The following is a 26,181-nucleotide window of genomic DNA, read 5'->3' on the forward strand; positions in this document are numbered from 1 at the left end:
CACTTATGGGCCCCGGGGGGGATACATTGGGGAGGGGATAATAAGTAGTGGACAAACCCTTTAACAGAAAAACACTTCAAATAGATCACTCTGCTTGTAATGACTCTATATAATATGAGTTTCACTTTTTGTATTGAAGAACTGAAATAAATTAACTTTTTGATATTTGAATTTAGTGAGATGCACCTGTACATACACACATATACAAAGTATACATTATATATACATACACTCCCTGACAGAAGTTATGTCGCTTATCCTTGTTATGTAAATAAAAGCTTATAACCTGACGTTAAATTCATCCATTGATTTTATAAATTACTCTTTTGAAAGCTGAAACCCTCCCAAATTTGGTTTAGGTTAAGAATATAAATTAGCATCAATGCTGAAATATTGATCATTTAATGAACACAGAATGGTCAGATTTTGGCAAGACAAAAGTTTTGTCGCCCACAGAAAGTAATGTGATATTCAAACAAATAATTATCTTAAAATACAAATATATGTTGCTTAACATTGGTGAATGAAGTTGTGGTGCTATTAGAGTCATATTTAATATTTTGTGTGACTTCCATGAGCTTGAAGGACAGCATCCATGCGGTTCAACAATGATTCATACAATTTATTAATGAAGTCATCAGGAATAGCAGAGAATGCCGTCTTGCATGCCTCCCAGAGTTCATCTAGATTCTTTGGTTTTGTCTTCCAAGCTTCCGCTTTCATCCTACCCCAAACATGCTCAATGATGTTCATGTCTGGTGACTGGACTGGCCAGTCCTTGAGCACCTTGATCTTTTTTGCCTGCAGGAACTTTGTTGTAGAGATGGATGTATGAGATGGAGCACCATCCTGCTGCAGAATTTGACCCCTATTATGATTTGTAATGTAAGAGGTAGCTAATACTTCTTGATATTTTAAGCTATTGATATTGCCTTCCACCTTGCAAATGTTTCGCAAACCCCCATACTGAATGTAACCCCAGACCATGATCTTTCCACCACCAAATCTAACTGTTTTCTGGGTGTATTTTGGATCCATACAGGCTTCAGAAGGTCTGCAATATTTGCGGCGGCTGTGATGTAATTCTACTGAAGATTCATCAGAGAAATCCACCTTCTGCCACTTTTCCAGCATCCATCTGTTTAGCAGGCTGTGGGACTTTGCAAATTCCACACGATTTTTTATTTGCCTTTTGTTTAGTGCTGGCTTCTGGGCACTAATTCGACCATGGAGGTCATTTCGAGACAGAATCCTACAAACTGTTCTAATTGACACTGGAACTTGAGGTGACCAGGCCTGTTGGAGCTCTGCTGCAGTGGAAGAGGGGCTTGCTTTGGATTTTCTAACCAACAAACGTTCCTCCTGAGCAGTTGTCTTGCGGGGTCTGCAGGACCTGGACTTGTCAAACACATCTCCAGTCTCTTCAAATCTTTTTTTTAATTCTTTGTACTTGATGCTAAGACACATTAAAGGTGCCAGCCACCTCTGCAGTGGATCTGGTCTTCAGCCTCTTGATAATCAAGGCTTTGGTCGCAGGGTGGATTTTTGGCATGTTGTCAGAGCTCAAGTTGCAATTCAAGTGAAGGTCTGGGGTGCAGGGTTTCTTTTTATACACACCCACTAATTAACCGAACATTTACTGAGCACTGGTAAGGATGTAAACTAGGTTTGGGTGCATTATATGAACAGGCGACAAAACTTTTGTCTTGCCAAAATCTGACCATTCTGTGTTCATTAAATGATCAATATTTCAGCATTGATGGCAATTTATTTTCTTAACCTAAACCAAATCTGGGGGGGGTTTCAGCTTTCAAAAGAGTAATTTATAAAACCAATGGATGAATTTAACGTCAGGTTATAAGCTTTTATTTACATAACATGGATAAGCGACATAACTTCTGTCAGGGAGTGTACACACACACACGTTTAGATCACACACTCTTTAGATCACTCTTTTCCCTGAACAAAAATGACAAAATGTAAAAAAAAAAGCATATTTGGTATTGCTGCACTTGTAATCCAGTGAGATAATAATTAAATATAAAAGTATTTATCCCATGCAACCACACCGCCCCTACTTTAATAGAACACTATAGATTCTGATGACTCTTGATAAGTTCCATCCATTGTGTAGATTGACTTCCTCTTGGGCCTTTCTCCTCTTTTCCCTTCTATTTCCTTGATTGCCCCATCCCCCAGGTGTTTTTCATCCAATATTTTCTCATCTAAAAGTTTGCACTTATGTCATTTTGAAACATTAATACTTTATCTCCAAACAAATAATTAGTTAAAAAAAAAATAATCGCTTGTCTCACTGGAGGACACAGAACCATTGGGATAGTGTCAGCGTCCAGGAGGCAGAAGACTATTGTTTCATTTAAAAAAAAGGTCTCCTCCCCAGCAGACTATACCTCAGCTGGAGTCCGGCTTCCTCAGTTTTTAGAAGTCAGTTGGAAGAGAGGTCTATCTCAGATCTGTCTTAGGTTAGGCGCTAAGCACTTTGCTACCCGGTGACATTCATTTCAAAAACAGAGTAATTGTGCACCCTGTTTCACGCACGTAGCGTCAGAGAGGACCGGCTGTCATTGTTCAGTATGTGTCCTCACATGTCGGCGTGGCCAGACCAATATAACTTGACACTGTCGGCAGCCAGGTACTGGGGCGGTGGTCCGTAAGCCAACCAACTCTTGCTCACCGCCCCATATAGCGCACGTGTGCATGGAGCAGAAGTTAAAGGGATTCAGATCTTCAGGTCCAGTAAGTATAACCCTGACATGAGCCTCCCCCACCCCCGTCTCCCCATTCCTACCCTCCTCTATTCCTTTCCTTGGGGTGGTAGTTACCAGTGTACAGCTCCAGGGGAGAGAAGGGGACGGTCCATGTGCGGGGGCCAGGTGCTGCTGCTGACTGTTCTACTTGCCCATTTGCGGTCCCTTTGGCTTTAGCTGGTCAGGGTTAGACAGGCCGGTGCGCTGAAGTGCGGGCGTCTCTCTCTCTCTGCGGGCTGTGTGGTAGCAGGCCAGATGCAGTTTTTGTGAGTCCCCGGTTCCATTAGGCAGGCCTCAAGCGTGTGTGGCCGTATGAGCTCTCGGCCAAATCGTATTACACCTGGCTTATCAGTGCGGCCGGTCTTTCAGCCAATTAGCGGCAGTGTTCTGGCACGCTGGGTTACCGTCCCTCATCTGCCTCTTCCCTTTCCTGGTTTGGCACGACACTTTTTAAGTGGTGTGGGGTCACAGAAGCACCTTGGCGTCTTCCTCCTCGTGGGATAGCAAACTCACAGGGGGAACAGATTCCTGCAATGTGGATGTGATAAACTGTTGGCTACCGGGGGCGGATACAAAGCACCATCCTTTTTGGAGGAGTGACATCTTGCAGGTTAGTCCCTTCTGTCAGTTTCCAGCACCGGACAATTTGGGTCGGCAGGTTACACCGAAAGTCTCCCATAAGAGCCTTTAGACCAACACAGCCGGACGCCCTTCTGGATCAGGGGCTAGGCCCTCCAGATCTATAGGCAGCAGGACGGTCAATGCTTGACGGGCGGCCCCCACTCGGGGATTCTTTCTGGTTGAGTGGCTGCCTCCTCTTTTTTCAGAAGGCATGGCTTGGGGCAATCTGTGATCTTTGGGTCAGGGAGGTCATCTCTTTGGGTTACAGAATAGAGTTCACCATTCTCTCAGGATCGTTTCTTTTGCTCTCGCCCTCCCAGCATGAGAGTCAGTTTCGACCAGGCGATAGCTTCCCATTTCTTATTTCAAATTATCTTTATTGTTTTTTAATGGGGGGGGGGGGATAGAATACACACGATGGGATTAAAAACATGCAAATAACAAGGTCAGTAGGAAGGGAAGGCAAGGGTATATGGTTGGGGAAGGATTGGAGGGACATAGGAAATAAATGTGAATTTACAGTAGGTCAACCAAACCATTTGCACTCTACTTAAAATCTGAACATAAATCAAAGAACCCATTATTTTCAGGAAAAGGTAAAAAAAAAAAAAAAGAGGTATCTGGTATTAACCCCTTTCCAACCCTTGCCGTATTAGTACGCACATTTGCGTACCCCCGGTTCAGTGAGGGCTGCTGCGCTGAGCCCTCACTGAACCGAGCACATGTCAGCTGATTATTACAGCTGACATGTGCCCGCAACAGCCGCGGGTGGAATCGCGATCCACCCGCGGCTGTTAACATGTTAAATGCCGCTGTCAATCTCCGACAGCGGCATTTAACGCGCGCTTCCGGGTTGCACGTCATAAGCCCCGCCCATCGGCGACCCCGTCACGTGATCGCGTGTCACCGATGGGTGGGCATGACAACCCAGGGTCTGCAGCAGACGCCTGTGGTTGTCATGATCTGGTCGCTATGTGCGCCACCTAGTGGTCGGCGCTCATAGCACAGGACCATTTCTGCTGCATGCAGGGGATCTGCTCATCCCCTATATGTAGCAGAGGCGATCAGACAACTGCTGCTTCTAGTCTCCTATGGAGACTATTGAAGCATGCAGTAAGTGAAAACATTTTTTTTTTAAAAATATAAAAAAAATAAAAAAGTTTAAATCACCCCCCTTTCGCACCATTCAAAATAAAATATATATAAAAAAAAACCCCCACATACACATATTTGGTATCGCCGCGTTCAGAATCGCCCCATCTATCAATATAAAAAAAGAATTAATCCGATCGGTAAACGGTGTAACGAGAAAAAAATTCTAAACGCCAGAATTACGTTTTTTGGTCGCCGCAAAATTGCAATAAAATGCAATAACGGGCGATCAAAACATCGGATCTACCCCAAAATGTTAATAAAAACGTCAGCCAGGCGCGCAAAAAATAAGCCCTCACCCAGCCCCGGATCACGAAAAATGGAGACGCTACAGGTCTCGGAAAATGGCGCTATTTTTTTTTAGTTTTTTTTTTACCAAATTTTGGAATTTTTTTTCACCACTTATATAAAATAACCTATACATGTTTGGTGTCTACGAACTCGTAATGATCTGGAGAATAAGAATGGCAGGTCAGTTTTAGCATTCAGTGAACGTGGTAAAAAAAATAAATAAAAAACAACTGTGGTATTGCACTTTGTTTGCAATTTTACCGCACTTGGAATTTTTTTCCCGTTTTCCCGTACACGATATGGCAAAACTAGTAATGGCGTTGAAAAGTACAACTTGTCCCGCAAAAAATAACCCCTCACACGGCCATATTGTCCAATAAATAAAAACGCTATGGCTCTGGGAACAAGGGGAGCAAAAAACGAAAAAGCAAAAACGACAAAACCCAAGGTTGCGAAGGTATTAATATTACCTTGGGAAAAGTCTTAGATCTTATCGGGACTCTTTAGAGGAAAAATGAGTGCTCCATAAGGACCAATGAGTATCATACTTATTCATTGTGTTATTTCTCATGGCGGCCGCTAGTTCAAAAGTGTTATTTGTGGTTACTCTGTCAATTACCTCTGATAAATTAAAGGCTCATTCGTTTGTTTCCAATTAGTTGTTATAAGTAATTTTGTAACCAAAAAAAGATGGATAGCAATTGGTCTAACTTTTTGAGATAGGTCTTCTGCTTCCAATGAAAGAAATGCTAAATTAGGAGAATAAAGGATATCTACATTACATACTTTGCTCAGTAATTCAAATACTTCTTTCCATAAATTTACTATTAATGGACATTCCCATAGTATATGATAAAGGCTACCTTTGAGTCCACAGTGTCTCCAGCAGGATTCAGATTGATTCTGGAATGCTTTGTGCATCCTTACCGGTGTGAAATCCCACCTAGTCAAGGTTGTATAATAGGTTTCTTGCAAGCTAGCATTAATTGAGTTTGTGTATGTCATTTTAATTGCTTTCCTCCATCTTTCTGTGGAGAATTGAGTACCTAGATCTCTTTCCCAGTTATTCATATACATTTGTTTTGTAAATAAATTATCTTCATTGAAATTTGCATAAATGTTTTTTTTGTGTTCCACAAAGTGTTCTTTTCTGGGTTTTTCAAAAAAGACAAAATATTTCTCTAGAAATAACCAAAGGGAATTTGTATTTTTTTTTTCTGATATATTTCCTTATCTCAAGATATGTATAAAATTCTAGATCAGGAAGCCTATATTTCTGTTTGAGTTGCTGAAAAGTGTAAAAGGAATCTGCTTTATTTTCCTTCAGTATTCCAGAGAAATCTTTGATCCCTTTTTTTCTCCTATAATATATGGTCAAAATTTAAAACGTCAATTTTGAGAGTGGAAATAGGGATATTTTCTAGATTGGCTGGTATGATGTTAGAATTCGTTGCATTAAACAGCAATTTCCATGCTAATATTGTTGATTTGATGGCCGGATGTAACGGTAAATCTAATGATTTGTCAAAAAGAAAATGACAATACCATTGATAAAAAAGGGTAAGTCCTTGTTGAATTCTCTCTCTAATTCGATCCAACAGAGTTCAATGGGTGAATTTAGGAGGCAGTTCGTACTCTGCATGACTAAATTAGCAAGGTGGTACGCATTTAAATTGGGGACACTCATGCCTCCATTTAATTTGTGTTGATAACTAATCCGTTTAGAAATTCTAGGAGGTTTTCAACTCCAGATAAAGTTTGATAATTGTTTTTGAAATTTGTTCATCCAGACTTGTGGAATAAGAAGAGGTATGGTGCGAAAAATATATTGGAGCTTGGGAAGCAGAGACATTTTATATATAATTATTTTTCCCAACCAAGAAGTTTCTATCTTAGAAATGCTTTATTGTATTTCTTTATAGATGTTAGATTTATTTCTATAATCTTGTCCCCGGGTTTAGTCAATTTAATCCCAAGATATGTAATATTGGCTTTTTCCCCATGTGTAAGGAAATTCATTTTTTATTATATTTTTTGTCTCTGGATCTATGTTAAAACTTAAGATTTTTGATTTACTTGGGTTAATTTTATAATATGAGATTTTAGAGAATTCTTTAATTAAATGAGTTAGTTCCCGGATAGAGTTCAGTGGGTTTGTTGACGTTAAAATGAAATCATCCGCGAAAAGGCTTATCTTGTATTGTCTTTTATTCGTTGGAACACCTGTGATTAAATTATTCATCCTGATCGCTTCTACAAAAGGCTCCATTATCAGGGTAAAGAGGATCGGGGATAGTGGACAGCCTTGCCGTGTGCCATTGGATATGTTAAAAAATTTAGAATGGAGATTATTTACCAAAACATTAGTTGATGGACATGTGTATAAGGTTGAGATGGCATTAAAAATTGGACCATGGATACCAAATTTAGATAAAGTTGCAAACATATCGCTCCAGTTAATCCTATCAAATGCTTTTTCAGCATCGATAGAGAGAAGTATTGAAGGAATTTTTATTTTTTCTACGTGGGCAATCAAGTCTAAGGTTCTCCGTCTGATGTTTGTCTGCCCTTTACAAACCCGACTTGATCCGTATGTATCAAGCTAGGTAAAAATTCTGATAATCTATTTGTTATTATTTTTGCCAACACTTTGATATCTGTATTAAGAAGGGATATAGGCCTGTAATTTGAGATTAATGTGGGATCTGTTTGTTGCTTGGAAATCACTATAATATTGGCTTGGAGGTTCTCAGATGGCATGTTTTTTTCTTCAGTTGTTGGATTAAAAAAATTGGTCAAGGGAGTAGATAGGATATGTTTGAAAGTTGAATAATAGTCATTTGAGAAGCCATCAGGACCTGGGGCCTTATTTTCTTTTAATTTATATAATGTGGTCTCGACTTCTGGACCCGAAAAGGGGGCGTTTAAACAAGCTAATTGTACTTCATTCAGTACTGGGAGTTGAATACCAGATAAAAAGTTATTTATATCTATTTCTTTGGGTTGTTGTACATCCAAATTATCTTTAAGATTATATAATGCATAATAATATGAAGCGAAGGCTTCAGAGATGTCCTTTGGGTGTGATAGAAGATTATTTGATTTTTGGATATGTGTGACTTTTGTTTTTATTCTTTGTTGTTTGATTTTTTCTGCCATTAATTTGGACATCTTGTATTCAAAATAATGCCTTATCTTAATGGATTGTATCATTTTTATCATATTTTTCTATTAATTGAGATTTTAGTTCCAATCTTAGTTTCAGGATTTTTGAATGTGGACTATGTATGGATTAGTTTGTTGCCGTTTTTCTTCTTTGTTAATGTTGTCAGTAATTTCCTGAATTTTAATTTTATTATATTAGTCAGGAGAAAATGAAAGGATTCATCCAGTCAGTTCAGCGCTCCCAGGAGACAGGCACCAGGCAGAGGTATTAAAAGTCTTCAGAAATTTACTTAGATAAAAATCATCATAAAAAAAGATACATAGAACAACGCGTTTCGGCTATATATTGGTAAAGAATAGCCTTCCTCAGGTAAGCAATATCTTACCTGAGGAAGGCTATTCTGTACCAATATATAGCCGAAACGCATTGTTCTATGTATCTTTTTTTATGATGATTTTTATCTAAGTAAATTTCTGAAGACTTTTAATACCTCTGCCTGGTGCCTGTCTCCTGGGAGCGCTGAACTAACTGGATGAATCCTTTCATTTTCTCCTGACCTTCATTCCACGGTCTCCTGGCTGAGAGATCCGTTGTATCCAGACTATAGCTGCACACCAAGGAGTCAAGGCATCTCAGTCAGACCTAAGAGGTCGATACGCTATGCCACAAGCTACATCAAAGGTGAGCAAATTAGCTTCTGAAAAATAGCTGAACCTAATAATCTGCACTTAGATCTGTGCCTGTGTTTTCTGTCTTTTCCCCTCTCCTAGACCCTATAGCCTTGGGGTCATATACCTCTGAATTTTATTATATTGTGAGTTAAGTTGGATAAGCAGTCCCCTCAGAACTGCCTTGTGGGCGTTCCATATTGTGCAATTTCTTGTGAAGCATTTTCCTTAAAGTAATTTTTTAAAGAGTTTTCAATTTTATTTTTATACAGTGGATGTTTTAATAGAAATGATTTGCATCTCCATATTCTGGTTCGCTCACAATTGTTAGAAGTTAAAAATGAAAAGAATACTGGGGCATGGTCTGACCATGTGAGGTTTCCTATGGTGACCTCTTTAATTTTTAGTAGTGAATGAATATTTGTACAAACTAAATCTATTCTGGTGAAAGTGTGATATCTATCTGAATAAAATGTGTATTCTCTAGAGGACGCATTCAAACATCTAAAAGCATCGTAGAGATTTTCTTGATTTAACCATTTTTTTAAAGTAAAAATCTTATATCTGGGAGTAGCCGTGGTGTCTACTAGTTGGTCTGGGATGATATTAAAATCCCCTAGGACAATTAGGCTATGTGCCCACGATGCAGAAATGAAGCAGAAAATTTCTGCAGCATTTCTGCATCTCCCTGGCAAAAAAACGCATGCAGATTGTGCATGCGTTTTTCCTGCAGAATACATGCGGATTCACATGCGTATCCACATGCGTTAACGCATGTGTTTCCGCATGCGGACTGACAAGCACTTTCCAGGCGATAGCATCACTTGGAAAGTGCTTGACAACTAGGTCACACTGTATAAATCCATGCAAAAGGCATGGATTTATACAGTGTGACCGTAAAAATAAAAAAAATAAAGCTATACTCACCCCCGATGCCCCGGCGTGTGCTGCAGCGCTGCTTCCTGGCTGGTTCCTGGCTGCCGGCATATCGCGAGACAGAGCGGTGAAGGGCCTGCGGTCACATGACTGACGTTACCGAAGGTCCTTCAGCGCTGCCGGCAAGCAGAGAGAGCCTTCGGAAAGGTGAGTATAAACTTTATTTTTTATTTTATTCTTTTTTTACAGGTACAATGGTACCCAGGTCTGAATGAGAGTCTTCTCTCCTCCAGAACTGGGTACCATCTGCACATAGAGATGCATAGAATCCGCTTGTACAAATATACAGATGCGGATTCTATGCGTCTCAATGCAAGTCAATGGCGGCCATTCCGCTGCGCTTCCGCAAAATTAATGAACATGCTGCGGATTTTTGTACGCAGCATAAACGCTGCGCATAGAACATGCGGAATCCCCTTGGGGACCATGTGGTGCGGATTACCTAGCGTTTCACAAGCGTTTACGCTGCGGAAATTCCGCAGCATAACGCTTGAAAAACGCTACGTGGGCACGCAGCCTTAAGTCTCCAGTTTTTTTTTTCACTTTTTTCATGATTTTATTTAAAAACGAAATCTGACCCTTATTGGGGGCGTATATATTTACTATTGTGCTTTCAATATTGTTTATCTTGCAACTAAGGACATGAAAGCGACCATTGTCATCTTTGATTTCCGAAATAAATTCAAACGTAACCGTATCCTTAATAGCCGTGAGTACTCCTGCTCTTTTTTTCTCCATGGATGAACTATAGATATGTGGGTAATTTTTATGTGAAAATTTAGGGGGGTTGATAAATGAAAATTTGGTTTCTTGGACTGCTATGATATCAGAACCTGACGATTTTGCGTCCTTCCAAACGAGATATCGTTTCATAGGGCTGTTGAGTCCCTTGGTATTCAAGGACATAATTTTAACCTCCATTTATAAAAAAACAGTAAAATAGACATTTAGACCAGATACCTATAACAGTTGTCTGTAAAGAAAGGTTGATTATTACATATCGAGTGCAAACACAAAAAAATTCTGTATATGTGAATGCAAACAAATAACAGAGTAATATAAGAACCATCAGGAAAACAAAGAGAAAAAAAGGGAGAAAAAAAACAAAACTGAAATACACCAATCTGGTTCAGACGACCTGAGTAAAGGACTAGCCTTTACTAATGTGGGGGAAAAAAAAAAGTTCGGCCAGAGGAAAGTCCACCTGTTGACATGAAGCAATAATAAATCCAGAGGATTAATCAAGCTTACGAAGCATAGACTGAAAAGTGAAATTAAGTTCAAGTGTCACCTTCTCCCTTTCCTGGCGAAGGTGATTGATCCATTGTCTCGGTCAGATCGTGTTGTACAAGGAATCTCCTTCCTTCTTCCATGTCTTGGATTATATGTGTGGACCCTTTATAGAATATGATGAGTTTAGTGGGAAATCCCCATTTGTATGGTATGTTCCGAGCTCTCAAGATATTTGTTATGTCCACAAATTATTTCCTTAGTTTCAGTGTTTCTTTAGAAAGGTCTGTCTAGATTCTGATGTTTTCAAATGGTGCCGGTAGGTTGGAATTCTTCTTCATATAGTCCAATAGTTGTTCTTTTATGTGATAGAAGTGAAACCTTGCAATAACTTCTCTAGGGATTTCTTTGGAAGAAATTTAGGTTTCGGGAGTCTGTGGGCTCTATCGTTGAGTCTATTGGTGTTGTTGATGGGAGAGCTTTTTTTGTTAGATCCTTGATAAAGGATGACAGTTTATTTGGTGGGACATTTTCAGGAATTCCCCTGAATTTTAAATTATTTCTTCTGTTTCTGTCCTCTATGTCGGTTAGTTTTAATTTTAGTTGCTTAACCTCTTCTTTCAAATAGGTATGGTCTTTTTCTAGGGCGTCTTGTTTAATTGAAACCTCATCAACTTTTTTAACAGTTTCTCCCATCTTAATGTTAATATTATCCATGGATTGTTGTAGAGTGTCCATTTTCTTGCTTAGATTAAGTTCCACTTGGTTTGCAGAGGCCATAAATAATTCTCTAATAAAGTTCTCATGTACTGTCAAGTTAGCGATTGATGTGTCCAAAATAGTAAGTGATGAGTTATTATTGCTTTTTGTGTCATAGGAGGTAAGAGGAGAGCCTTTATCTAGTCTGGGACGATTTTTTACTGGGGTTACGTTTGGTGAGTAATCATCTGATTATCAGGATCGGCGTCACAGACCGATTTATCAACAATTACGTTTCTGTCACTCCCCACTCCTTTTCTTTTCCCTCTTGTTGGTATCATGCACCTATTAAAAGGGTCCACCTCTATGTCCTCTACTACATCACAATTACCTTGAAAGTCCCGAAAAGATTCAGACCTAAGTGATCTGAGGGAAGTGGAGCGTCTTAAAGTAGAATTAGAGGGAGCTTCCATATTCCTACCTTGTGGTATAGATTTATTCCCCCATTGTTCCAAGTCATTTCTAACCTTGGTCATAATGCTTGACCTTGTAGGTTTATTTAAATTAGATACATCTGCATCTTGTGGAAGGATCATAGATTTGGTTGTTAAAGCCCTTTCCTTGGGTCTGACAACTACTGTAGAGTAATTTATGTCATAAGCACGTTTTTGGATATCATCTTTATTACCTTTACTAGCCAGTAAGGTAACATTTGCCATATTAGTCAATGAGCTATTCAGTAAAAATGCAGGTGAAGAAGTATTGCATGCATCTATTACAGTTCCGATGCTTAAGGAAGGTCCTGACCCCTTAAGGAGATGCATGAACTCTTCCTTATGATTGTCCTCTAAAGTTTCTAAACTGTGCGGTGTGATCAGTAAGCTGCTCGTTGGTGGCATAGAAGAAGGCTGAGAGCTGGGTAAGGCTGAGCTCTCTTCCGCACTCACAGGGAGCTCTGACTCTTTGTGAGAGTACGGGGACTCTTCACTGTGATTGGCAGCTGAAGCCTCAAGGCGCCACGTTCTGAGTCTATCGCCCTGCGCTGAGGCAAAGGAAGTTTGCTTACCGTGCGAGGGTTGTCCAGATCTCTTAGTGTTGTAGAGGGCGATATCTGAAGGGTTAAGTCCCTCTTCTTAGGAGATATCATCGCACACCTTAGGTCAACGCAGCGAGGGTACCGTGGAAAGCAGAAGATCTTTGGATAACACTGGAACTGAAGGTTCTACGGCGGAGCAGGGATCTTGCTTTGGCTTGTGTCTTTCTTGCTGGTGTCTTCTTGTTTGGTCCGACGTGGAGAAGACTTCTGTTGTAAAGGATGTTTTTTCTTCAAGGAAGATGTGTCACACTCTGGATCTGTGTTGCAGAGCTCCTTTGAAAGTAAGGATCCTTCTTTGGATAATGGTATAACCTCTGTAACAGATGGAATGCCGGAGCAGGTATCTTCTCCTTTGATCCGGTGGGAAGGGGACTTCTTGTGTTTTAAAGCATCTTTTTCTTTAGAGAATGACATTTCACATACTGGATGTTATGCACACGCCCGGACTGACTGGCGTGTGCGGGTGTTGTGGTTCCACTGGACCATGAACCGGAGAGTGCCTGGAGGGGCGTGACTAAGTATCTGGCCGATCCGACCAAGATGGCACGACGGCATACGACGCCAGTGCACCAGGGAGAAACCGGGCAGAGGGACCAGGTGCTACTCCAGGTCAAACTCCGGACACGGGGGTTGACCCACACAGGGATTACTGGAACAGGCTGGTTAGGCTGGCGCACAGACTGGAGGGTATAGGCAGGCACGACTGGTATGCAGGCAGGCGGGTAAAGGCAAGCGCAGCTAGAGTGCAGACAGGGAGGCACTAGCAGGTAGGAACACAGGCGGGATAGGACCCAGTACACACTGGGACTCAGGAACAGGCAGGTTAGGCTGGCACAGACTGGTGGATGTAAGCAAACACGGCAAGTATGCAGATGGGTGGATACAGGCAAGTATGCAGGCAGGGAGGTACTGGCCGAAAGGACGGGCTGGAGCACAGAAAGGTTAAGACCCAGTACAGACTGGGTCACAGAACCGCAGATGCGGTAGACAACCACAGCAGAGAGGGAACGCCCGAAGCGGTGGGCGAAAACAGAGCAGGACGGGGCTGCAGGAGCAGCGAGCACAAGCAGGGCAGGACAGGACTGCCGGAGCAGCGGGCAGAAGCAGGGCAGGACAGGACTGCCGGAGCAGCGGGCAGAAGCAGGGCAGGACAGGACTGCCGGAGCAGCGGGCAGAAGCAGGGCAGGACAGGACAGGACTGCCGGAGCAGCGGGCAGAAGCAGGGCAGGACAGGACTGCCGGAGCAGCGGGCAGAAGCAGGGCAGGACAGGACTGCCGGAGCAGTGAGCAAAAGGGTCAGAGCGGAGCAAGGCTGCCGGAGCAGTGAGCAAAAGGGTCAGAGCGGAGCAAGGCTGCGGAGCAGTGAGCAAGGAGTCAGAGCAGGCTAGAACCGCCGGAGCGGTAAGCAAAGGAGTCAGAGCAGACTAGAACCGCCGGAGCGGTGAGCAAAGGAGTCAGAGCAGGCTAGAACCGCCGGAGCGGTGAGCAAAGGAGTCAGAGCAGGCTAGAACCGCCGGAGCGGTGAGCAAAGGAGTCAGAGCAGGCTAGGCTGAGTAGGGGGGACAGGGCTCTGTTCACACGGAACAGACAGGAAGGGAAAGGCAGAGCCAGACACCCACAGGGTACTAGCAGAGAAGTAGCGAGTGGACCACAAACTCACAAACGGGAGTACAGAGACAACAAGCAGGAGTTAGGTACGAGTTCAGACTCTGCAGAAAAAGGAAGGGAACGGACATAGAGGCAAAACAGGTAAAGGATAGGAGAGAGTTCAGACTGGAACTGAGTGTACGGAGGAGACCGACACTGCAGCGGAATACAGGAGCGGGTCTGGGAATACGGCCCCCAGAGAGGCAGGACGAACAGGCAAGGAGCGTGTTCAGACAAGATACAGGAGCGGGTCTAGGTAATCGGCCCCTAGAAGGCGGGAGGAACAGGCTAGGAGCGTGTTCAGACAGGTCAGACAAGATACAGGAACGGGTCTAGGTAATCGGCCCCTAGAAGGCAGGAGGAACAGGCTAGGAGCGTGTTCAGACAGGCCTGGAAATACAGCCTCCAGGATAGGCAGACAAGAGAACACAGAACGGGACCTGGCACCTTCAGAGTGCAAGCACACACTGAATGAAACACTATGCTCAGGCAGGAATAGATGGGAGCAGCTGAGCTATATACCAGGTGACAGACAGCAATAGGCTGAGGACGCACAAGGGGTGTGACCCACAGCAGGTACAAAAAGCAGGAAGTGATCGGGCGCCGCCCTTAAGCAGCAGAAACAGACACAAACAGACAGCATGGAGGGAAGCCAGAGAGACATTCTGGACTGGAGATCAAGTGCGCGCTCTTGCACAGTGGGAGATGGACCACCATGCAAGGACGCCGCCAGGTATGTTACACTGGATCTGAACCACAATGGATTGTAAAGGTAAGAGAAACCTTTATCCGGGCTTTAGTCTTCAGCTGCAAATCTGTCAGAGCACTATGACTCCGCTCTTTTTCCAGGCACTGAGATCTGAAAGGAGGCCCTTTTCTTTTCTTTCCCTGAGGAAGAAATTGTAATCCAAGAGGGTCCAAAATGTTCCCAAGGGATCCAGGCAGGCTCCTATCTAAAATGGGGTAGATGGGTCCTCTTGGAAGGCTTTGAAATCGCTTTTCAGGTGGATGTTTGCAGGAGCTCAGGCAGACATGTTCATGCTGGTTGAGCTTCAGGCCACACCCTGCTTCCCATTTCTTCACTTTGTGTACAATCAAGATCACTATCAGTTCAGGGCTCTCATATTTGGACTGGCCATAGCGCCCAGGGTATTCCCAAAGATCCTGGTCTTGGTTAAGGCGCTGCTACAGTCCAGGGGGATAATTGTTTTCCTCTATCTGGATGATATTCTTGTTAAATTACCATCCTTTGCTCAGGACCTAGAGAGCCTGCAGATCGTTCTACAGACTTTGGAGTGATTCAGTTGGATTGTCAACAGGACAAAGTCTATTTTGGTTCCAACACAGCAGCTACAGTTTCTGAGAATGGTGTTCGACACTGTTCAGGAATCAGTATTTCTTCCAGAGGAGAAGAGATTATCTCTTAGGTCTGCCATAAGAACTTTGAAGCGTACAGGCAAGCAGTCCCTTCGATTTTGCATGAAGGTTCTAGGAAAGATGGTGACTACATTCGAGAGAGTGCTGTTTGTTCCATTTCGTTCAAGGTCACGACAGAGAACACGTTTCTAGCCTTTTGGGAGAGGTCATTACAGTCCCTGGATTGGCCTATCCGTCTCTCCCTTGGCTGTTGCCAGTCTCTCAAGTGGTGGTTAACGTTGCCCCTGTTAACTCAGGGTCACTATTTACGTCCCATTCAGTGGCAGGTGCCCAACCACAGATGTTAGCCTTTCCGGCTGGGGAGCAACCTTCCGTCACTTGATGGTCCAGGGAATCTGGAGCAGTCAGGAGAGACTTCTCCAAATCAAGCTGCAGTGGTCACACACGATCCAGGCTAGATGAAGTTGTAAGAGAACCAGTGGGGGACCTGGGCAGTGATATGGAGACTGGTGGATTGATAAGTGAGGAAACCATTATTTTATTTATTTTTTTTAAAATTTTCAGATCTAGGCCTTTTAAAGCATTGTACACACAGGTCCAATATAGTATTATAATGCAAATTATAAATGTAAATATACGTCAGAAATGTACCGTGTATTACTATACCTGAAAGTCTGGAAATTTCATTATATGATACATATAGATTTTGGCTGGACAGTCCTTTTTCTTTGTATTTTGCATTACTAATTTTCTCCGTTTTACCAAAGGACAATCAATAATCTATAAAATAATAAAAGAATATGAAATAGTTATATAAAAAAACCCTATAGGCAACAGAAAATCTAGACGGGACCTTTCATCACCGAAACCTAAGTTTTACATTCTTTGAAAAATGAGTCCGGCACAGGAATAAGGGTCCTCTGGGCGGCGCCCCTATTGGCCTATAGGGGGCAGACCTATCAATAAAGCTGAGCCGGGATAAGCCGGAGTGGACTCTTCTCCCAGTGCCTGGCTTGTTTTTCAAGCTTTGTTTTCTCTGAGGCACCACAACATTTTAAAGTAAATCTCAGCAATACCATAAAGTACATATGAAGACCCATGGCCCAATTTAATTTACTGTATTTTTCGGACTATAAGACGCACTGGACCATAAAATGCACCTAGGTTTTAGAGGAAAATGAAAAAAATAAAAATTTAAGAAAAAAATGTGGTTATGATGCACTTTTAAGGGGGAGGGGGTCTTCTGCTGACACTGGTATAGGGGTAATGTCCCCCAATTCTGACAATATCCCCCATCCTGGTATATATGCCGCCCCCCTTCCTTTTATACGTGGTCCCCATCCCCATCCAGGTATGCCTGGTATCCCTCCATCCTGGTATGCATGGCACCCCTCATCCTTGTCCTGGTATGCATGGCACCCCTCATCCCTGTCCTGGTATGCATGGCACCCTTCATCCCTGTCCTGGTATGCATGGCACCCCTCATCCCTGTCCTGGTATGCATGGCACCCCTCATCCCTGTCCTGGTATGCATGGCACCCCTCATCCCTGTCCTGGTATGCATGGCACCCCTCTTCCCTGTCCTGGTATGCATGGCACCCCTCTTCCCTGTCCTGGTATGCATGGCACCCCTCATCCCTGTCCTGGTATGCATGGCACCCCTAATCCCTGTCCTGGTATGCTTGGCACCCCTCATCCCTGTCCTGGTATGCATGGCACCCCTAATCCCTGTCCTGGTATGCATGGTCCCCCTAATCCCCATCATGCTGCACATTAAAAAAAAAAAATAAAACACTCCTACTCACCTTTCTTCTCTCGGCCAGCGCTCCGTCCGGTCTGTCTGCACTGATCTCTCCATGTGAGCCTCGCATGACGTCACTGCCATGCGCGGCTCACAAGGAGAGATCAGCTGCCGGAAGTCACTGCTCCCCACGCCGAGTCTGTGTGCACGGGGAGCAGTGACTTCACTCGGCTTCATAGCCGACACACAGCGGAGCCGCGCTGCGGCTGCTGCCGGCTGTCTCCTGTGCCAGCTCATTAAAGGGCATAAATATTCACCCCCTCCCCACGCGTGGAGAGAGGTTGAATATTCATGCCCTTTAACAGCGGGCACAGGAGATAGCCGGAAGCAGCAGCAGCGCGTCTACACTGTATACCGCTATTAAGGAGCATGAATATTCAGTGCTCCCCACGCCCCATGCTTGCTGCCCAGTCCTCTGCTGGCTCCCTCCCTCTGGTGTTCTCTTCAGTCTTCACTCTTCATCATCACCACCGGCACTAAGTGCCCACGATGCAGAAATGCTGCATATTTTTTCCGCTTCTCCTAACTAACTAAGCCTCATCTCGTCCTTCACCTGTCCTGCTGCCACAGCTCCTTGCCCAGTCCTCTGTTGGCTTCCTCCATCTGGTCTTCTCTCTTCAGCACCACTAGCACTAAGCCTCATCTCGCCCTTCACCTGTCCTGCCACCACAGCTCCTTGCCCAGTCCTCCGTTGACTTCCTCCATGTGGTCTTCTCCCTTCAGCACCAACGGCACTAACTAAGCCTCATCTCGCCCTTCACCTATTCTGCCGCCACAGCGCTCTGCTCAGTCCTCCGTTGGCTTCCTCCATCCGGTCTTCTCTTCAGTCTTTACTCTTCAGCACCGACCACCAGCACTAAACCTCACCTATACTACTCCCTGGGGCTCCTTTCCTTTGCTTCTGGTCTTCTTCTCTTGTGTATTTATTTACTTATCATTGCTCACAAAGCTGAGAAAGCCTTGGGCAATGCCATAATGTGCATCACCTTTCAATGTCATGATGCTGAATGAGGCCTAGTCACAGAGAAAAGGAAACAGAAGAAGGCTGGGGCCACAGGGTTAAAGTCCGCAGAGGACTGGGCAGTGAGCCGCGCCAGCAGGACAAGTGAGGAGCTTGGCGAGTATATTTTTAAACCCCTTCACTGCCCTTAAAAGAATCCAGGAGAATGGTGGCTAGATTCAGACAAATCAATTTGCAAAAATATCGGATTTTGGAAAATCAGAATTTCTTTGTATGTAGTGACTGATTTATTTTGAATCTATTTACTCATCTCTACAATTTTTAGGATATTTTTTATTTAAACCATTTGCAAGTTCATTTTGTTTCTTAGTACACATGTGTAAAAATAGTATAAAATGTTTGTAAAGAAGTACAGAAAGTATTACAAAATATTCAAATACATTCAGTACCTCTGTCTGACTCATAAACTCGGCAGATCTTCTTTTGCGGGCTGCCGCCCTATCCTTTCCAAAATGGCATCCAAATACCTTTCTTCCGACAATTATGAAAGGGACTCCCGAATACTCATGTAGGGAGACGTTATTAATGACCGGTCCTTCCCAATGAAGGGTAAACTTGGTTGTGGGCCTGAATGCTTGAAAAATATCAATAAAAGGTTACGATAACCGTTTTGTTATGGCATCATTTAACAAAATAAATGTATCCAATAAAATACAGTAGAGAGGACCATCATCTACTATATAATCGGCTTATCCCGTCTGTCTGTCCGTCCAGGAAATCCCGCGTCGCTGATTGGTCAGGCCACGGCCAATCAGCGACGCGGGATTTCAGAACAAGATGGCGGCCGTTAGCTGCTCATCTGCCGCACGGAGGTCAGCGGCGATGCAGCCGGGAGATGACTGCCGCTAGTTGGTCATCTCCCGGCTGCTCGCAGCAGAAGTACCCCGACAGGCGGCGTCGCTCCCCGGTCCTCCCTTCACACTTGCCGTCGGGAGATCAGCGGCCCTAGCCGCTGATCTCCCGACGGTAGCCGCATGGAGGTCAGCGGCGATGCAGCCCCGGTCCTCACTAACACGGTTCGCGATATTGGCGCGAAATTTAAAACACCGCTGTCCTGATTGGTCGCGGCCGCCACCAATCAGCAACGAGCACAGTCCGGCCGCGAAGTGGCGCTGGATTTGAAACACGCTTCACTGATTGGTCGTGGCCGGGAGGGTGCGACCTATCAGTGATATTGGCGCGAAATTTAAAACACCGCTTGTCTGATTGGTCGTGGCCGGCTGGCCACGACCAATCAGCGACTGGCGCAGCCCAGCCACGAATTTGCGCCGGATTTGAAACTCGCAGGCCACCGTCGGGAGATCAGCGGCGACGCAGTCGGGAGATGACTGGTGCTAGCCGGTCATTTCCCGGCTGCTCGCAGCAGAAGTACCCCGACCGGCGGCCTCGCTCCCCGGTCCTCCCTTCACACTTGCCGTCGGGAGATCAGCGGCCCTAGCCGCTGATATCCAGACGGTAGCCGGATAGAGGTCAGCGGCGATGCAGCCGGGAGATAACCGGCGCTAGCTAGCAGAAGTACCCGCACAGGCAGCGCCGCTCCCCGGTCCTCACTAACACGGTTTGCTGATTGGCCGCGACCAATCAGCGATATTGGGATAACCCCGCCCACAGCCCGTCATTCACCGTGGTATACGGAACAGGAGACCCTTGGCTGCAGCCGCAAATAGTCGTGATGTAAGCGGAAGCAAGAGCCGGCTGCAGCCGGGGGAATTACGTGCTGGCTGTGCGTGGTCGGCGATGTTGTCACAAGTAGTATTGACATGATGACGTAATTACAAAATTCATTAGGGGCCCCGGGGGGATACATTGGGGGGTTAATTTAAAGTAGTGCACAACCCATTTAAACACTGCTTTGCTGATTAGTCACTCCCGGTCGGACGCATACATATTCTAGAATACCTGATGCGTTAGAATCGGGCCACCATCTAGTTAGATTATATGAGTATAGATGCACACTTTGCGTCTATGATTCAACACCGACTCAAACTAGCGGCTGAAACTAGGAAAACCGTGAAGAACAAACGGCCAAATACATAATACGAAAAGGGACACCTGGTAGCTGGTAGCAAGCCAGATATACCAGCACCGGTGTAAAAATGCCAACTCAGGCTACATATATGAACAAGGAGGATCAAAGTTTGACTAGCATGACCAGATTAATTTTATTAAAGTATAAAATACATAATATACAATTATGCCGAGAACACTCCAATGTTTAGTAAGTATCTGCTTCATTGCGTGCCATTCATGATTAAATGTTGAGAAATATCTAGAATTTTTTTCAGGCTCTCAACATCAGCCATGACCATCAATATACCCTCCTCCACAAGGATGCCGTCAAGCCTTGTTAAGACGTCCGTTGTGTCCTTAATATAGGACGGAAGGGATGTGCACAACTCTGACTCTAAATCGCTAAAAATACGTGTGATAGATGCTTTACATCTTGGCTCCCGTGGTGGTAATGCCAAACAACTCCTGGCCCAAAAAGAGGCCAGGTGGATCGTCACCTTGGAAACTGTGGCTCAGCATGGCTTAAACAAAACCTTAAGCTTTTCCTCCTCCTTATAAATACAGGTTCTCTTTATACATATCTTGCCGATTCTGTCTTTTTGTGGTGATATTTTACTCATTTTCTTTATTGTGTTTTTAATTCTGTTTTTATTTGTCTATTTCTTTCGTATTCAGAGAGGTACTTATTGAGATGACCCTTGTATCCCTGTGGATCTATTATGTGATGGGTCCGCGTGTGCCGACCACTTCTGGACATCTTTACCCAGGCCCCATTTTACATACAGATGCCTGCATTCTTAATATTGTTGTTTATATGTATTATTAATAATGTTAATGTGGTGCTATCCTTTTGTCCGCTTGTGTGTACCTTATTGTGTCCGGTGTTCCCCCCTTCTTTTTGAATTAATTATTTGATGTCCCTTGGTTCATTGGTACATATTAGTGGGGCCAGGTTATGTTGCGGTGCCTCTGTGACTATTGCACCGCTTTTTTGCATTGCCAAATTCTGTCTGACACTAGGGCTACCATACGATATTGAGGGCTGAATTCTGTCAAGCCCCGGTACTTATCTATTTCATACATACAGTGGTGTAGTGAGCCTGCACTGTGGTCCCCTCTTGCTCCGTGCGCGCTGGGCTATCTTCTGCCCTCTGGCCGTCCCTGGAGCTATGGCAATGCCACGCTTCCGGGTGCACGCAGAGGGCATGACGGCTGCAGCCCACGTGGTGGTGATTAGGGAGACCCTGCGCATGCGCCGTTCACACACCACCTGTGGGCGGCATCTTACCATTATTTGTTTAGTGGCGGTCATGTGATAACACACATGACCGCCATATATGGGTATTTAAGGTCATCTTACTCAGTACCCCTCAGCCTCTTGAGAAAGCTGAAAAATCCCCTAGCGAAACGCGCGTTGAGGCAATTCCTATCCCCACTTTCAGCTACATTGCCGCTGGGGTGCTCCGCCTGACCTTGGTAAGCATTTGGGACTTTATATAATTCTTTTACTCAATCATATTATGATGTTTAGTATTTATTCCTTAATGGTGAGCCTTTGGTCTGTATTATATTACATATACTATCTTTTACCATATTGGCAAAGCTACCCTGCTGCCTTGTAGTTTAATGGCACACTGCACTTTTCTCATTGTCTTGAATTCTACCATTGACTATTGTATATTATATATTTTATACTTTAATAAAATTAATCTTGTCATCCTCTTAGCTCGTATAACTAGGAAAATCGTGTCTGACTTTCTTAAAAAAATAAAATAAAAACCCACATTTGTGGATCTGACCCACTCCGATCCGCTAATATCTGGTGCCGTGACTGCTGGAAATGTAAAAGTATAGATAACTGTAACCGCACAGCTCCGGACAACGCGCAGTGGCCATTTCTGGGTGTTCCAGTTTCTTAACTGTGATTAGAATTGGATACAGGACTGGATTTTTTAGGTTAGGATGCGGGTTGCAACATGACCCCATTGGCAATCATCAGATGTAGTACAACACGTCGCTCTAAGGACGCATTCATGCATGGCTGAAATATCGCATTTTCCACAGCTTGTAAAAAAACCGCAACACATTGACATTACAGAATTTTATGTCACAAGGTAATAGGAACAATTAAGTGAATAGTCACAGAATACTGTGCAGTAAGATTACCTTCATTTCCAAAGTCTTTCTGCTTTTCTAGAACAATATAATTGGAGGTTGTACTTTCCTCAAACTCACTGATGGTCTGCAAAGCGTTCTCTAAGGAATCCGTCATTTTCAGCTGACAGGTGTCATGGGAGAGCAACATCTCCTAACAGAGAAATACGTCATGTAACATAGATAGGAAAAGAGAAATATGTCATGCAACATAGATAGGAAGAGAGAAAATAAAGAATATATTAACATTGTATACAGAAGTCATTGGTAGTGCAAGCAAAAATGAAAAAAAAACCAAAAACAAAAATTGGCACGTGCTTTATACAGATCTAAAGGGAATCTGTCACCAGATTTTTACTACCTAATCTGAGACAAGCACGATGTAGGGGTAGAGACCTTGATTCCAGTGATGTATCACTTACTGGGCTGCTTGCTGTAGTTTTTTTTTTTATAAAATCAATCTTTTATTAGCAGGAGATTATCACTAGTGGACGACTGCAGATCTAGCAGTTCTCTGAATGCTGAGCCCTATATAACCCCGCCCACACCACTGATTGGCTGCTTTCTTGTGTACACTGGGTATAGGCAGAAAGCTGCCAATCAGTGGTGGGGTTGTGGTTGGACTACCTAGCAGGCTAAGTAGTCCACTACTGATAATCTCCTGCTGATAAAAGATTGATTTTATAAAAAAAAACTACAGCAAGCAGCCCAGTAAGTGACATATTGCGGGAATCAGGGTCCCTGGCTCTACATTATGCTGCTCTCAGATAGGGTAGCAAAAACCTGCTGACGGATTCCCTTTACTATTGATAAACTATCCTTGTGGTGAGAAGACATTGATTATCACAGTGTACAGATGTCACTGGCTTAGGAGAGAAAAAAAGAGAAAATGAGGAATAATAGAACATACCGTATATTTCAGGTTATAAGATGCACTCTTCCCCCAAATTTGGGCGTAAAAATGGGACGCGTCTTATAATAAGAAGGTATCTTACCTGTGGGGATGCGGAGGTGGAGCGGGGTCAAAGGAGCCAGGGTCGCTGATTCAGGAGGTCGGCGGTGGCAGGAGGAGTGGGGCAATGCTGCGGGCATGTGGGGTGATGCATGCGTAGATTAAGATCTCATCTTCAGAGATCTCCGGCGGCCATTTTCTCAAAGCCTACCGCAGGGAGAGGGGACCTCCACTCACCGATATCTTCTGAGAGGATGAGCCCCACAGCATCTCCCCACTTCTCCTGAATCAGCGACCCTTCTGAGAGGACAGGGCCTGCAGCATCGCCCAACTCCTGCTGACACCGACCTCCTGCAGCAGCGATCCTGGCTCTTGTGACCACGCTTCGCCGCCGCCCCGCCACCCCAGGTAAACTACTGTTAAAAAGGATTAGAAGTCAAATAATGATTATAAAGAAAACTACCATGAAAAAAAATATTTAAAGCAGGAGGGGCTGAAACCATTAACTTTTACTACAGCAATAAATTAAAAAAACGCCTTCATCTGTCCAACAAGAGTTTCGCCTAAGCTGGCTTCATCTGGGATCTGAATGAAACTCAAATGGGTAAATATTAGTGTTGAGCGAATATGCTCGACACTGCTCGGTACTCGCCCGAGCATCACGCTACTCGGGATGTTCAGCGAGCACCGAGCATTTCCGGGTTACTCGGGCGGGAGCTCGGGTCTCCGCCCTGCATGTTTGGCGCTCTTTACAGAGCCAATGAACATGCAGGGATTGCCAGCCAGTCACTGTAATGCTGCAGCCATGTTGGTTGTGGGCATTACAGTGATTGGCTGGCCGCACAGCGTCACCTCGAGTATTTAAAACCGGGCGCCGCCATCTTGGACACAGTCGCTCCGGATTAGACAGTGTAGGGACAGCACTGCTGATTTAGGGAGAGATATAAACTGCGAAATAGTTAGTGTAGGGTCTGTAAAGGCTGCCAGAACAAACAAGCAGTCCTTTTCAGGACTAATATCCATCCCAGATACCAGGCAGGCAGGCTGTATAGGAGACACAGTGGTTATACCAGCAAACGCTGCATTACAGTCCTGTGTGCTCCTGTTGCTGAAATTGCTGGACTTAGCACCAGGTGTCGGGGGCCAGGAAAAATCCTTTCTTTTTCATCTAAATCCTCCTTTTTTTTTCCTCCTTCACACTGTACAAATACCCGTCTTATTAACCTTTTGGTGTCCCCCCCCCCCCCTCCAAAAAAAAGCGTGTCTCTGATTTTTCAGACACAAATATAACTGTTGAAAATAGTCTGGTGTAGGCTAGAGAAACAGAAGTGTTGTTTTGCACTTCCACGGTTCAAACCTCTGTATTATCCATTTTGGGCCATTTGTATCTAAAAAAAAAAAACAGTTTGAGTGTGTCGCTCACTGTTCAGCCGCAAATCTATATATTTAAAAAAGTGTGGTATACCCCAGTAAACAATAACTGTGGTTTTGCCATCTCACGGTAAAAAATCTCTATTATTCAGGTTTTGGTATATTTTCCGTAAAGAAAAACAGTAGTGTCTCCTGACTGTTGTGACACAAAAATATATCTATTGAAAATAGTCTTGTGTAGGCCCGACATCCCAGTGTGGTTTCGCAGTTCCACGGGTCAAATCGCTGTACTATCCAGTTTTGGGCCTTTGGTATCTAAAAAAAAAGCAGTTTGAGTGTGTCGCTCACTGTTCAGCCGCAAATATCTCTATTTAAAAAAGTGTGGTATACCCCAGTAAACAATAACTGTGGTTTTCCTCTTCCACGGTTCTAATCTACTCTTTATTACCCTTTTTCCATTGATAGTGCAAGTGTAAGCTATTTTACTTCATTTACAATGGGCAAGGCGCGTGGCAAAGGACGTGGAAGTGGACGTTCTGGTGATGGTTCGTGCAGAGGACGGGGCCGTGGCCAAGGTGAAAATGTGCCACAACCAACAGCCACATCTTCTCGCTCCCACTTCTTGACCGAATTACTAGGGAAGCACAGAACAACACCAGTACTGAGAACTGATCAGTGTGAACAGGTTATTAATTGGATAGCAGATAATACTTCCAGTTACCTGGGCACCACCACCTCCGGTCTGTCTTCCACACGGTCGACTCTTAGTAGCCGTGAGTCTCGACTGCATACTCCTCCTCACCCTGATGCTCCTTCCTCCCACCATGCCGAGTGTCGTCAGACAGTAAGTGATCCCACACTTGGACACTCTGAAGAGCTGTTCACTGGTCCATTTCCATATTTGGGCCCCTCGCCTGATACGCTTGAAGTGGTGGAAGAGGAGATCCCATGTTGCGATGCCCAAATATTTGAACAGCCACGGCCACAGGAAGTCGACGTTGGCAATCTGTCACAAGAGGTGGACGATGACGAGACACAATTGCCAGGAAGTGAGGAGGAGGATCGTGGTGCGCAAGTGGAAGAGGAGGAGGTGGTGGATGATCTAGTAACTGACCCAACGTGGAAGGAGGACATGCAGAGTGAGGCCAGCAGCACACAGGGGGAGGGAGGCAGAGTACCCCAACAGGCAGGAAGAAGCAGTGTGGTGGCCGCAGACAGAAG

The 26,181-nt window shown here is 44.3% G+C and overlaps 1 protein-coding gene across 3 annotated transcripts in view; it reads right to left on the reverse strand.

The window, feature by feature from the left end:
• The window catches only part of LOC141172505 (calcium-responsive transcription factor-like), a 61,164-nt gene that overhangs the window by 4,987 nt on the left and 29,996 nt on the right, over positions 1–26,181 (reverse strand). For all 3 annotated transcript variants that reach the window (XM_073656798.1, XM_073656797.1, XM_073656799.1), the window contains exons 7-9: positions 22,650–22,791; positions 18,863–19,047; positions 16,318–16,431 (exon numbers count right to left, since the gene is read on the reverse strand). In XM_073656798.1, the coding sequence (XP_073512899.1) occupies positions 16,318–16,431; positions 18,863–19,047; positions 22,650–22,791 (441 nt within the window). The remainder of the gene's footprint in view (positions 1–16,317; positions 16,432–18,862; positions 19,048–22,649; positions 22,792–26,181) is intronic.

The sequence above is a fragment of the Phyllobates terribilis genome, unplaced genomic scaffold, assembly GCF_046119375.1.
Source record: "Phyllobates terribilis strain yellow unplaced genomic scaffold, ASM4611937v1 Scaffold_12__6_contigs__length_324123572, whole genome shotgun sequence".
Taxonomy (NCBI): domain Eukaryota; kingdom Metazoa; phylum Chordata; class Amphibia; order Anura; family Dendrobatidae; genus Phyllobates; species Phyllobates terribilis.